The 15,121-nt window shown below is 38.2% G+C and overlaps 1 protein-coding gene across 1 annotated transcript in view; it reads left to right on the top strand.

Moving 5' to 3' along the window:
• GRIK3 (glutamate ionotropic receptor kainate type subunit 3) overlaps positions 1-10,175 on the top strand; it is a 1,130,254-nt gene extending 1,120,079 nt beyond the window's left edge. Inside the window, exon 16 of the mRNA XM_078681209.1 lies at positions 7,467-10,175. Coding sequence (XP_078537335.1) covers positions 7,467-7,664 — 198 coding nt within the window. The 3' untranslated portion in view covers positions 7,665-10,175. The remainder of the gene's footprint in view (positions 1-7,466) is intronic.
• Positions 10,176-15,121: the final 4,946 nt, after the last annotated feature.

The following is a 15,121-nucleotide window of genomic DNA, read 5'->3' as shown; positions in this document are numbered from 1 at the left end:
TTGATTTCAGTTACGGAAGGATTGTATTTGAAACATTTTAATATCCCCTCTCTGCATTTGTTACAGTGGAGGGGCGAGGTACTTGAAGCCCTCATAGTGTGCATGTGCTGGGTCTCTGGCGGTGGGAAATACTGTGGCCGGAAGGCAGGCATGAACACAGTGGAAGCAAGGGGTTCACAGGGATGAGTGGAAGAGCATTACCACTGCGGGCAGTTGCAGCCTTCTGTCGGAGTTTTTCCAGCTGAACTGAATAAAGTATCCAGGCCTCTCCCATCCTGGGGGGTATATTGTAACCATAGCCCTGCACACATACGGAACAAAGGATTTATTTCACTCCGCCCAATCATAGCACTCCGTAGCGGGCCGAATTTTTACCCACTTCACAGATTTCCACTTAATGCGACTATGCGAACTCTGCCCAGGGCTGCTTGTAACCTCTTACAAGTATATCTTCCAATTGTGCAGAGATTTAGATTTAGAGTTTGGGTCCCTGAATTCACTATTTAAAAATACATCTTTTAGTGAAGTTGGTTTTTGAATTACATGTTTGGAAAAATCACTTTTTGAAAGTGGGCATTTTCTTGCTTTACCATTCTGTGCCTCTGCCTGCCTGTGAAATCCATGTCGGAGGGAGGGCGACAGTTGAGCTGTTTGTGCATTCACTCTAGACAGTCACACAAAGGGAGTTGCCTATCCTGATGCAAAAGACACACAATTGATGGCACATTGCAAGGCTGATGGGTCGTCATGAGGGAGACTGATGGGAGAAGTAATCACTGACACGTGAATAATGCTGTGCCTGTCTTCACATAATACTGTCTCCACCTCCCTGTAGTGTGTCTGTATCCAGGTCAGGGAAAGGCAGGGTCTTGTGCACTACAAGGACTTTCCTTTGATGTTTGCCTACTTCAACGGTATAAGTATTGCAGCTGTGACACCATAACTTCAGAACACTTATGGACTAAGAGGATATTCTTCCAGGAAGAAGAGCTGGATCCTGTAGGAGGGGTACTGCCCCTTTGATTGTTGGTTACTGTGCTGGCCTGCTGCTTGCAGCTTGCTGCTTCTGTCCTGGAAGTGTAAGGACTGGACTTTGCTTTCTACATCCTGCTTGCCAAGGTTCTTCAATTCTTGTCTGTGCTTTCCTCCTGTTAGTAAGTCTCAGGGCCATCAAAGACTTCATCTGCAGCCCCTGAACTCCTCTGCTGGCAGTTCTGACCTACCAAGTGAGGCCAATTCCAGTTCTGGGCCCTTGAAGGTGGCTTTTGCTGCAAAGAACCAAGAAAATCCATGCATCAACCTGCAGTGCCTGTTTTTCCTGACGGGTAGTTAAACAACAAGATACCTCTAGGACCATACATTTATACTTATTTACAGCAATTGGATCTTTTTCTTATCCAAAGCAAACTCAATTCATGAAAAAAGGAGAAATGTCCTACTATTCATATTTGTGGTAGAAAGACACATATATTCAGTCCTTTTCTAAATGAATAGCAACACACAATTTACTTATTGAGTTCTTTGTATTTTTTCACATTCATTTTTTCATTTTTTCATTTTTTCTCAAAAAATCAGGTAGCATTCAATTTCATAATATCACATGATTATGTTATTTTTGTCATGTTTATGCACACAATATTATTGCAAAGGCAAATCAAATCATTTACAAAGACTCTGCAGTTAATAAGACACAATCAAATTACAGTGCATGTTATATACACGGTGAAGCAAAACACATTTAGGTTTTTATGATCCTAATCCTACCATTGTTATTTCTTAGGGTAACACTAAATATTACTCCTTGATGTGTTTCTTTGAAGGTGGTCCTTAAAACAGTCTAGGCTCAGATATTTATTCCACAAAGAGTTCTTGTTAGGCCTCTGGCTTCCTTTTGGCCCTAACAGTGAAAGTCCTTTCTTAGTACTATTCTGTTTTAGACATTCTGAGTCCTGTGCAGGGTAAGGAAAGTGAATTGTGTGGGTGTGCCGACGCGTTTCGACCTTCGTGCTGGGGACCAAGAGGATTTCAAAGAAGGTCTTCCTCAGGACTGGGACTTGGTGATAGGATTATCATGATCTAAAAAATTAGAGAAAAGGGGGAGTGATATCTATCAATACCCAATTGTTTGTTATGTCATATATACATTATCCTTCACGGATCTTTGGCATACCTAATCTCTGTTGAAGGTGTCGTGGTCGAAAGTCTATGTTTCATCTTTGATGTTTCATCTTCATGGGACACTCGGATTCAGTTTTTCTGGAAGGTGAGAAGGTGTTACATCACTCTATTAGCCCATTCTTTCAAAATCATTAAGTAATCTCTACGATATTCCTTAATGTGTTAGGCGTATACAACTCATGATGTTAGTTTTACATCCATTATGTGTGTTCAAGTGAACCCTGCCATTTCTGTTACAGTATTAAAATTAGTTAATCCATATTTTTCACGACTAGTGGAAGGTGAAGACTGCCTTCATGTCTTGCGTCTTCTTGGGAGGAATTATTGTCCCGTTTGTGCACAACTTTTTGTGTTCTTTTAGCGTGACAGTGCGGATAGTTCGTACCTTCGTCTCGTGTCCCAATCAACTCACATTTACGCCACTAGCACCCTGTTGTACATTGTGGGAGCTTTTTAGTTACCTTCCGTTTTCTTGAATACGTTGTCCTTGGGACTGGAAAACTTCTCTGGTTGCCTTCTCGTTTCTCACCCGGATCGCTTCATCCGTTACAACCCGTCAAAGGCTCATTGGTTAATTGTATGCGGATGCGTGGGCTCTTCATAGGTCTATTTAGTACGTCTCTCTTTGTGCGTCTTTACGTGTCCCTTCCTTCTTCCTGATTCTTTCAAAGGCGATGTCCCTAGGTTGTGATGCCTGACTTCCGGTTCTCTTTATTGGCTGTACGCTGCGATAGGTTCGATATCTTTTCCGTCAGTCTGATTTGTTGTATTTACTTTAGTGTTTTTCTATGGCAATGTCCACAATCATTGTGCCTGACTTCCTGTTTATGTGTTACAATGGAAGGCAATTATGTTGTTATACTCTTTTCACTATTGTTTGACTGGAACATGTTTTGGATGATTCCCGGGTGTGAGCTTCGTTTTTTCTCATTTCAATGCCATGTCATTGTTGAGGGTAATGTGAACTGGGCAAATGATCTTGTGGGTTCACGGTCCCATTGTTTCTGTTATAAAGTTTTTTCTTTTTAAGTGATGATTGTGTTGGATCCCCATGCCTCATCTTCCATATAGTCATAGCTTATAGCTATATATTTCATTCATCTTGCTGCTTGAAGGGTTGGACAGGGATTGGCTACATGCAATGTTCAATCTCTGATAGTTCATTTTATCCGTTCTCTGTGGTCCCAAGCCTTAGAATAATTTTTGCTTCCTCACACAATAGACGTTTCTCAGGGGCACGTCCTTTGATCTGTCTGAGGACTGTCCATTTCATCTCATTGCTGTTGTGATTTAGCTCCATCCAGTGTTTCACCATAGGTGCTGTCCATACTCTGCACTTAATCCTAGATTTGTGCTGTGTTATCCTTACTTTTACATGTTGTATCGTCTTTCCCACATATGCCATACCGCAGGGACATATAATACAGTATACCACATTTGGGGTATTACAGTTGGTAAATTCTTCATGGCGTATTGTCTTGTTTCCATAGGTGAATTCTGAGCCTTCCACAGTGTAATCACAGTTGATGCAGCTTCCACATCTGTGGTGGCCTTTAATTGGGGGAAGAGATAGCATTGACTGGATTGATGGTTATGTTCTCTTTGTGTTGGTATTGGCTCGCCCCAGCATATCCTTAATGCTGCGGTTCTTTTTTAAAGCAAATATGGGTTGTTCTTTAAATTCCTTTAGGTTTTTGACAATTCTCCAGTTTCGTCTGATTATCTTTTTGATCTCATTCGTGGATCCTGAAAATGTGGTGACACAGACCAGAGGCATCTCCTTGTTTTTATCTTTAGATGTTAGTAGGCATTCTCTGGGGGTATACCATGCCCTCTTCATTGCTCGTTTGGTCATTTTACGTGGGTAGTTTCTCCGTACTAGTTTTTCAAGTAGGATTTTTGCATTTGAGAAATAGTCTTCTTTTTTTGAACAGTTCCTTCCTATACGGAGGAATTGGCCGTACGGCAAATTGTCTTTTAAATTCCTCTGGTGAAAGCTGGAATAGTGTAGCAAGGTATTACGGTCAGTCTCCTTAATATGTAGAGTGGTGAATAATTTACCATTTTCTTGTTAGATTTTTAAATCTAAGAAATTGATTTCCGATTTGCTCGATGTCAACGTGAATTGTATGTGTGGGCTGGGCTCCGTTGGTTTAGCCAAATGTGAAACTCATCCAATGCTTTTGATGATCCCCTCCACAGCATTATGATATTGTCTATATATCGATGCCAAGATTTTATATGGCCATCGAACGGATTGTTGTTATAAATCCATCTTTCTTCGTAGAGGGCCATGAACATTATGGCAATTTCTGGCGCAAAAGGGCATCCCATAGCCATCCCTTTGGTTTGGAGGAATTGCTGGCCATTGAATTAAAAAAAGTTGTACTTCAGGCATATTTTACCGATTTACATTAAGTATGATGTTGGAACTTCATGGGGCCTGGTCCTTTTTTCCAAGAAATATTCCATCGCCTCTAAGCCTTCCTCCTGTGGAATGTTAGTGTATAAACTAACAATATCCAGGATGACGAGGAATTCATTCTCTGACGCAGCACTTCCATGCAGTTGAAAAACTAACGCATGGCCGAGTTGTGGTTAAAGAACAGATGCAGCACCTGCTGTGCGGTTGAAAGATCGCTACAGCCCGAGTCCTGAGTACCATGTCACCGATTTTCAATGGAACCTGCTCTGACTTTGACGCATCACCTGTTTCACGGATGGAAAAGCGACAAAGTGCCTGTTCTGCAGCCTCATCGACCCAGCACGTCTGGATTTTAAACGTATCACACCTGTGCGCCAAGGTCTTCATCGCCATTGCCCGGTAGTAAGGAACCAAAGCCGTGTGTCTGGAGATCGACTCATCACCTCTCCTCAGAGTAAGGAACCAGCGTATCACTTCCCCTGGCAGTAAGGAACCAACGCATCACCCCCCTCCCTGCGCTACAGTAAGGAACTGATGCACCGCCTTACCTGGTAGTAAGGAATTGCTGAATCACCTCCCCTGGGAGTAAGGAACCGATGCATCAATTTGCTTTTCCAGTGCATCACCTCACAAGCATCTGTTTTCATCTTTGATTTTGACGCATCTAAGGTACCTTGTGATAAAAGTGACACATCCATAGTTTCCTATGGCCTAAAGTATTTTTAACCTTTTAAAAGTGATATTTTTTCTTGTCTATGATGGAATTTTGTCATTTTGGTCTTGTTTCATTCAGATAAATATTGGTTATTTTCCTAAATTGGTTTGGTGTCCTTTGTAGTGTTTTCACTGTGTGTCTTTTTTACAAATGCTTTACGCATTGCTTCTTAGATAAGCCTGACTGCTCATGCCAAGCTCCCAATGGTGTGAACAGGGGTTATCTTGGGTGTGTAACTCTCTTACCCTGACTAGAATACGTGTCCCTACTGAGACAGGGTGCAAACCACTGCCAACTGGAGACCACCATTTCTAACAGAATGAAAAATATCTTCTTCTTTGATACTGTCTTCTGTGAAGCACAAAAAACGAAATGCTTTGTGATCCTGACATAGAAGGTATCTAGGCCTAAGACATTATACCATGATACTGTATTATTCAATGGTTTCACGTACTGGTTTCATGAAAAATTAATTTGATTGGTCTGGGTTGCAAAGCCCTATGTCCTCTCTCCAAGCTTATGGGTGAGGAAAGCAAGGCTGAACTGCAAGGGGTTCAGGTTACACTTTGTCTCTGAAAAGCAAACAAATCCTGCAGTGGAAACAAGGAAGTACATTTTCCGTGGTAATTGTAAGCTATACAGAATTCAAGAATTATTTTAGTTAAAAAATAAATCCCTGAAGCAGGCTAATAGCTAAATGTGTAAAGACATCTTAGGTGAATGACTTCAAGAGCAGAGGCAAAAAAATGCATAGGTAGCACAAAAGGTCAAGACAGACATTGGTTTACTAAAGTCCTCCTGCATACTCAATGTGTCTCAATGGTTAGAGCGGCAGACCTTGATGCAGAACTCTGGCCCGGAACCAGGGTTCGATTCCCGCCTCGGCGGGTCTCGGGCTCAAAATTTCCTCGGACCTGATATTCTTGCCTCAGTGCCTATTCTAATCATGGGTCTCACGCCACAACTCTGGGCAATAGCTTGCTTAATCTTCACAACGGCCCCAACAGCGCGGGGATGCCTGGTTTCACCATGGGGGTGCCCTGGAGTGAACACTTCACAGGGAAAAAGCAGGAAGGGATCCTACAGCGGTATGAGTACAGCGCCGAGAAACCTCTGGGTAGTTGTGCGCTATATAAGTACAAAGTTTACGTTTTACGTTTACGTTTACTCAAAGAGAATGAGTGATTTGCAGATGGTTGGGAAAGTGTTCTGGCACAATATTGGAAAAAAGGTATCGAAGAGAAAGAAAGCCATCTAGGTAAGGGCAAACAAAGTAAATAGGATCCAGGAAGCAGCACATGGACACACAAGCTGGAATTCTGAATACCAATGATATGTCAAGGAAGTAGTGAGGGCCAAGCAAGGATTGACTGAGAAATTCATGCAATAAGAAACCCACACTGACTATTTATAGAAAAAAAGGACTACTACTCATTGTTGCCTGTATGTATCAAGTTTTTGTAGGACAAAGTCAGAGGATAACTAAGTAGCCAATTTGAAGGTATATCAATTGATAGTCTACCTTCAAAAAAACAAGTGACTCGGTGAGGAATTTTGATCAAATACATTGTAAGACAAACCTTGATTTGCGGCGATATTATATGTTTATTCGTAAGATTTGAGTAACCAGTGCTTTCAATCTACCGCTACCTCAACAAGCAGGCGACCAACTATCAAAGCAAATGCCAAATGTGATCAAAATGAAAACACGCTGCTGGAAAGCTGAGTATTAAAAATTCTCTTAATTTAACAATGAACCACCAGGCAATGACTCAGGTATTGTCATGGAGAATAAAGTGGCATACAAACAGAGTCTTATAATCTCAACTGTATTTGAAGACATGTCATATTTACTGATAAAGTAGTACTGTAATGAGAAAAAAACCTATTGCAGGAGGTGGGCCACTGTAAAAAGGTAGTTTAACTCAAATAGGCACCCTGTTTACTTGTTTACAAGTGCGACTGTCAGGGAAGGATGAAGGCACCTGCATGTGGTACAAAAAGCAAGTCCCACATTTGGAGTTGAGGCAAAGTATATGTGTATGAACAGATCTGTATTAAGTAAGAAAATGGTGGAATGAATTACCAGTAAGCCCAGAACACAAATGTTTATTAAATTCTCTCTTGTTTATCTTTTTCTCCACACAGCGCTCCTTTTGCAGCACCATGGCTGATGAAGTCCGATTGTCGCTGACTTGTCAGCGGCGAATCAAACACAAAACACAGCCTCCTGTTATGGTAAAGACTGATGCAGTCATTAACATGCATACATTCAATGACAGGAGGCTTCCTGGAAAGGATAATATGACTTGTAGTAATTCTGGATTAAACCCCGTATTTCCATAAAAATGCGACTCATTGACAGTGTTTGAGATGCACATTCATCTTGAAAGAGGAGAAGCCTGGTTTGGTTCAATTTGAAGAACAAGGCCTTTAATACAACACACTCATTGTGCGAATATGAGCATCTTCAGCATGGACTACACTCTGTTCTTTTATGTTTTGTTTTATTCTGTTTTCCAAGCCAAGGCATAAGTACTTTGGGCCTCTTGAAGTCCAGACATGCTTCTTGAGTATGATGTTTACATTTTGAACAAAGAGTGGCAAAAGAGATTCAAGCTGACCCAAACCTCATTGGAAACCGTGGAGAACACACCTGGTCTTCTTTGAGCATGGCAATAAAAGAAAAGTGTTTTGTTTATACAGATGTTACATCATTGACAGTAGATGTGTGCATCAATTTGGAAGTGTCATCCACAGCACATTTATTGGAAATCTAAGGTTAAATTTGATTGTCAAGGCTGCTATTTCTTTGGAGCAGCTCACCATGACCTTTTACCTCAAACGCCGTGCTGACTTCTTGTTATCAATAAGGAGTCTGTCAGAGACAAAGTGATGACAGAGGGAAGGTAAGATATGTCTGAATCAGACAGCTGGTGAACGTGAGACATGCAGTTGCAGAAGTGGTGCACAACATCCCCCAAAATGGAAGATATCTGGGTTCTGGACAGGCAAAGGACAAAAAGAACCACCATTTTGTCCATGACTGAAAATTCTACCAGAGTCACTTTGAAACACTGAAGAAAACCAAGAATGCCCTGTGTTAAAAGTCTGTACAATGTCTATCTACAAAGAGTTCAATTTCTCCCTAGCATTAATCGTGCACAAGAATTTTAGTCTCCTTCAGTTCCAGGAACTCAATGTCACCAACCTTGAACAACTTGTCAACTGAGAATCTTTTCCTATGCAGTAACCGTGCCAGTGTTTTTGTTGTATTTAGTTTGGAATTTTGACTTTGACAGATTGTAGTTTTGTAAGAACTTCCTAAGACATATCTGCTTGATCGAAGAAGTCTTTTTGTTGAAATTCCCATATAAACATGCTTAACATGGGGTAATCGGTTACTACATTGATGGTTCAGCAGTGTACAAATTAATTACAGCTAGATTTAAGGTTGTGCCAATTTCAGCATATATTTTCTTAATACTAAAGAATGATTTATTGAGGATGATGAAAGCTTAAGAGAGAGAATAGTTTACAACTTGTACCCGATGTTTAAAAGGACACTAAGTACTGTTGAAGGCGCTGACACTAGTCATTGATTAAATTTGACATTTTATTGATAATTTTTGCTGAAATGGTGATGTTCTGACAAACTTTACAAAGAGCAAATCTCAAGAAATAGTTGGTGCATGTTGTGGCACTGTCTAATTACAAGTGAAATTAAATGATGACATCACTACTTATGAACACACTATACTGGTTTAAGGAATTCTTCAGTGCTTTCAACAATGTTGTTCAAGGCCCATACACAGTACAGTAGATCATGAAATAAAATACAGCACAATCTGTGCAAGGAGAAACAACAGAGAAAGGTTACTATAAACATTGACTTTCCAGTTGTAAAGATGTAATTACTGTTTAGAAAATCACATTGTTTCCTAACTGTTCTTGGTACCAAGCCATACCACATTTCCATCTCATGATTTAACTGGCCATGCCCATTCTGTCATTTTTCAATTTTTAAGGAATGCAAAGGTATTTTAGACAAGGGAAGTTAGTTCTCAGTAAACAAACACGTTATGGTATCATTCAATAGAACATCGTATATTAAAGACATAGCGACAATAGCCTTTATGATGTTCATGGAAAATCTTTGGTTATGGAGTATTGACTTTGTTTTGATAATTCCTCATTAGGGGATGTCAAGGGGATGATAAAGCATTAAGTTAAATTACCTGCCATGCTCAAATGATACAAAACAAGACTTATCACAATAGTCTTACTGTTGTTTATGACTGAAGAATTTTTTTCAAATCTTCTAATTCATCACCCATTTGATATCAACCTCATTACTCTGTATGATTGCTCTGTTATGTATCCTCATGTACAATTATGTATGTAGCATTGTTAAAACTATATTATTATACACAGTGTTTTTGAAAGATATGTCATTAGAAGATGGTCCTATTTTTCTAATGGGCAAAGAATTATCGTAAATAACGTCTCAAGTCGCCCACAGTTTAGTAGTGTACATTTCTGCTATCTTGTACAGAGGTTTTAAGAAAGTATCAATAAGATGTATATTGGAATACCTACACATTTTCAAAATATATTGTTTGAATGCCTCGGAGACACGAACCTGAATATACGTGGGCTGGAGCCTACTGTCCGAGTCATTCTGAAATGCCACATTTTTTTTGCAGTTGTGTAGTTCATGGATCAAGGTCTATAACTTCAACCTTTTAGGACAAAACCATACAAAACTAAAATCCCTGTGCGGAGCTTAATTGGCAGCTATGAAGCCATCATATTTTTCTATGTATTTTATTTCTAATAAAATTGCATGAAAGGATACTACAGTTCTTCCTCATAAATTAATTTTGTTGAATACATCCATTTAAGTATACAATCCCTTTGCATTTTATGCTCCTCTCTTACCAAGTAAACCAAGATGACCATTTCTTCCACAAAACAATACATTTCTCACCCTTAACTTTATTCTCAATGTATGCTAACTGCAATACAGTGATGACCCTTTAACACACCTGCAGTTATTGTATATCTTTGTTTGACATCTCTCATTGGTTGACTAATAAGTGCAAGCTTAATTTAGTTTGTGACATTTTATGTCTTGGAATTGTTGAAGAGAAAAAGATGGATTCCAGTTTTGAGTACTTCTATACCCACTATTTCTCCTTAAGTAATAATTTGATGAGGATACCTCCTAACCCCCAATAAATGTCTCCAAGGTTGTGGAGTATATAATTGGCCCAAGGTCATTTTTATTCCCTCCTTCATTACAGTGGTGAAATGACTGCTTTAGATACTGCTATCCAGCATTGCATAAGGAAATCGAATTGCATTATTCCAGACACCATCTAGGAACTGGATCTTGCATCAAACTGGGCCAATTTTACAGCGTACTTAGAGGAGCATTGAGTATTTGTGCTGCACTTTTCATCAGAATGTACATGTGTGCAAACATGGATTTAGAAGATGGTGTTATATGTTAAAAGCACTCACCATTATGTGAACCCTGGGTTACCATTAAATAATTTGGTAGCGCAAAACAGTATGTCAGTTTGATGCCTTAGTGTTAGGTAGTACCACCAACTTGTTTGTTCCTACTTCGGTCATGTTCTAGAATCTAGAAGATTTTGAGGTTTTGAAGGTGTATGTGTTTGTTGTTGTTGACAGAAAGGGTTTTCATATGATGACACGGCTATAATAAAGCTATAATGTAAAAAGATAAATAATGTTATTGTAGCTGTTGACTACAAAGTATCCCACTCTGGACTTAAACAACGCTCAAAAAGGAAAACCTAATAAAATGTGTGTCTTGGGAGCAGGGGGAATATCGCTAAAATTGGTAAAACTGGTTTGAAGAAAGTTAGTTAAACAATTAATTGATTCATATGGTCAGTGACTCCTTCACAGGAATAGTAGCAAGAGATACGTATTCAGTACAGTAGAAAAACAAAGTTAACCAAACCTACATTCAATTGCTAGCTTTCTTCTCCATGCATGTAGAGCATTCCTTCAAAAAAGATTTCAGGTGTTAAATCTTCTCCAGTGAAAGCCCATAAATATTAAAAAAAGCAGTATTCTAATATCAGTTTGAAAATAAGACATGTTCGATATAACACAATGAAATATTTTAAATCATGGTGATGTAGACTTTCAAATTGTTGCCAACAAGTCATATATTTGTGCTTATTTTCCATTGTGAACACAAAAAAGAATCCATCTGATCTCAATCACAATTCAAATGCTTTTTTGGTAAATATCCACATCTTTTCACAATAGAATATGTATTTAGCACATCAATTTGCATACATGTGTGTTCTAAGATATTGCAACCACAAGTGGCTTTCAATCTGAGGGGTTGATTACTGTATTATGGGGATCCGGCCTGCAGATTAGGTCATATTTTATGAGGCATGCAAATGAAACTGGAATGAAAAAAAGCAAACTGCAGAAATGTACCTCTTTAGCAGATTGCCTCTACCTACCTGGAGATCTGAACGGTGTGTTACCATTGGCAAATTTGAACACACATACAATTTTGTGGTAAATGTATTACATGCAATATGCATTCTCTTTTCTTGTTTCAAAGACACTTACATCTGAATTTTTTTGACCAATATGAAATGAAGACATTTGCATAAATTATAGGTTCTTGATATAACCATGTTAAATCAACCAGGAAGAATGTGCCCCTACATTTCATATCAACACTCATGAAGATTTAGTCCATGATCCTTTAAATCCCTTATGCAGTATCAACTTCTACCTTAAGCGATTATTGTACTGCACTTATCTTCCGTAAAATGAGCGTTGTTATCTCAATAGAGGAAAAATAAAGAGAATACAGATACTCTTCCTAACATCATTTTATTATAGCTTCTTACACCATGTCTCACTTGACTACTTGTAATGTTAAATTAAATGCATTACATGCAGTCATACAAAAAGTATTATGTATAATAATAAGGTTTTTGTTCTGTGAAATAAAGCTACAATGATCCACTAGAGAGAAAGTAAACATGCATATTCATTGAATAAAGTAATATATTTTGATGGTTCCTATACTCAAAGAACCAATCAAGGCAAACTATTTGATACAATGTATCTGAAATTAAATTTTTCTTGAATTTGTCAAACACATAGGGATCCTGTAGGCAACATTTTCAGTGTTGGGCCCACTTCTCATTCCACTTTCATTTCAAATGTTGCCAGAATTTCAAAAAATATTATTTTTCCCATAATTGGGATAGACTATACTATATTTATTATTTCCCTGTCTGTAAACTATACAGCACCCAAAAATAATATATCTGATGAAAAATAACTGTAAACAAAATCTAAACATAAAAAAATTAATACCTGCTAGATTAGGACTTTGGGTTCGATGTATGTTATTTCCAAAGCTCAAGATTATTTATAAGAAGACATGAAAGAAGTGGCATGTTCCAAAACGAACGTTTTCTTTATTTGTGTGCAAAGTATTTGTATAGGCCAACCTAGCCAAAATGCACAGAGTGTGGAACACTCTACAGAATTAAAGGAAATGTAAAAGTCAACAATTGATTGAGAGGTGCGTGCGAAGAGAAATTTTGACTGTTACTACATCATGATGTAATATTTTTAAAGTGGTAGATCTTCAGCTTTTTTCCAAAATTGGAACAAAATTGTGGCAGTCCTCGTGGATAAATGGATATAATTCTAGATCATGGTAGACGGCCTGTCCTCTTTTCAGGGTCTACAAAACTAGTCTTAAACTGGGCCCTTTCAATAATGTTCTTCTATTGTTATGTTCTGTTTGCAGCAATGCTTTGTCCCACCTTCAGTTCATTTCTGTAAATGGGTGATGGATGGAACAACATTGCTCCATTCAGTTTTGGTAGATAATGATGCAAAATCTGTTTCTTCTCTGAAATGGAGTATTTGCAGACCTTGAGATTGCAGAAGAGACGGGGCTGAAACTGAATATTTAAAAAATGTGAAGGGGTGAAACATGACTTGCTGAGAATGTAAACCCCAAAAGAGTAAGTCTAACTCCTTTCAGAATCTTGAGAACTGTTTCATACCACACATCCTACTATTGTTTGCCAACTGTGGATAGGTTAAGTTATTTGATGGTGTGAGAATACTAGGTTTGTGCTAGTTTATATTACACAAACATGATTGTGCAAAGATCCAAAGAACTGGTCTACCCATACCTTGTGTCATTTATTATTTTACTTTATGCTTACATCAGCCCCATAGCATTCTTTCATGGTTTATGAGAAAATGCTTTACTGGAACTCTAAAACTCTATGTGTGCCCCACCCACATCTGCTTGACAAACAGCTTTCACTTGACAATATCTAGAATCTGTATAGACATATTTTAAAACCGGCATCTTGTGAGCTTCTTGTAAGTGCATCCCTCACATGTTCTTTCATGCAAATATCCATCCCGACTTAGCAAACATAAAACCTGCAGTTCTTGCAGGAATTATACATGCTACAGGTGACAAAGAACTGTGACATTACCGAAAACTAGAATCCACACTATGTACAGATGGCGACGTTAGTGAAAACCTAATTTGCTAAATTATTTACAACTAAATAGGTTCAATGTTATTGAGATTGGTTTTGAGAGAGATCATGAGGATAGGCACGCATTTTCTATATGAAATATATGTGGGGATTATTTTTCTACATGCAATTCAGGTTATTATTAAAGTAAGAGTTGTGCATGGGTTGATAATAATTCGAATAGTGCAGTATAAAAATTGGGATGGTAATACTCAAGAATAAATAAACTTTGAACAAAACCCCATTCTGCTTCCTTGGATAGCATCACCTTTACTGATAGAACAATTTATATACCTAATTAGAAAGACATCCCCTTCTTAAGGATGAAACCACACATGGTTTACGTCCAGAGTCTTGTGCCCAGTTCTATGTAGCCCAAATGCTTTATTTATTTTAGTTTTCTCTACTGAGATAAGAAGATAAAGGCAAAATGTGGTTTGAAAAAGGTGGATACATGGGACTGTGTTCTGAGTGTTCAATACCATAAAACTAGAATTTTCCATTAGGTGCCACAATTCTATACCTAATGTTATATCACAAACATATCATTAAAGTTACTTTTAACATTGTGGAACCTTGTCTAAGTGCAGGAGGAAAAATATTTCTTAACAATGTTGGAAAGCAGCATTATTCAGTTGGGTAATAAAAGCTCAATCATTTACATTCCAATGGTCAGGAAGATAATTGATGCTTTAGAACAATTCATTAAAAGCCGTTGCAATAGTAAGTGTATGTCTCAGATTTACGGTTACAATGTTCTTTGAAAACCTGAAAGATGTGTTTTATTGCACCCAAACTATAAAGGATTACAGTTATGGAGCAAAGAAAACCATTCTCATTTTCCTAAACAGTATATCACCTCTACATAAATCAGCAGGAAGTGCTTCAGGCCTTTATTCTGACATCAAATGCTTTTACCAAGGAAACTAGCAAATATTTGATGTGAATATGAAGGCAAGTGTGAGTAAGGGTGTTCCTGTTCAATTGAGAGGTGAATTTAACTCTATATTGGTATTTCATTATCAAAAGTAAATCCTCAAGAAATGAGCACTTTTAATCAGAGCTAAGAAAAAATTGTTGGGTTTTTACAAGGTCCGATTATAAGTAAATTGCAGAGCTACAGTCTTGGCCATGGCCTTGTCTTAGGTGACTTCTGTATTCTAAGGTCAGCTGAAAGCAAAAATATGTATAGCTGTGTACAATATATAATATACTGTA

The sequence above is a fragment of the Lissotriton helveticus genome, chromosome 3_1, assembly GCF_964261635.1.
Source record: "Lissotriton helveticus chromosome 3_1, aLisHel1.1, whole genome shotgun sequence".
Lineage (NCBI taxonomy): Eukaryota > Metazoa > Chordata > Amphibia > Caudata > Salamandridae > Lissotriton > Lissotriton helveticus.
The sequence above is the reverse complement of the archived record's forward strand: the minus strand, read 5'-3'. Positions and strand labels throughout refer to the sequence as shown.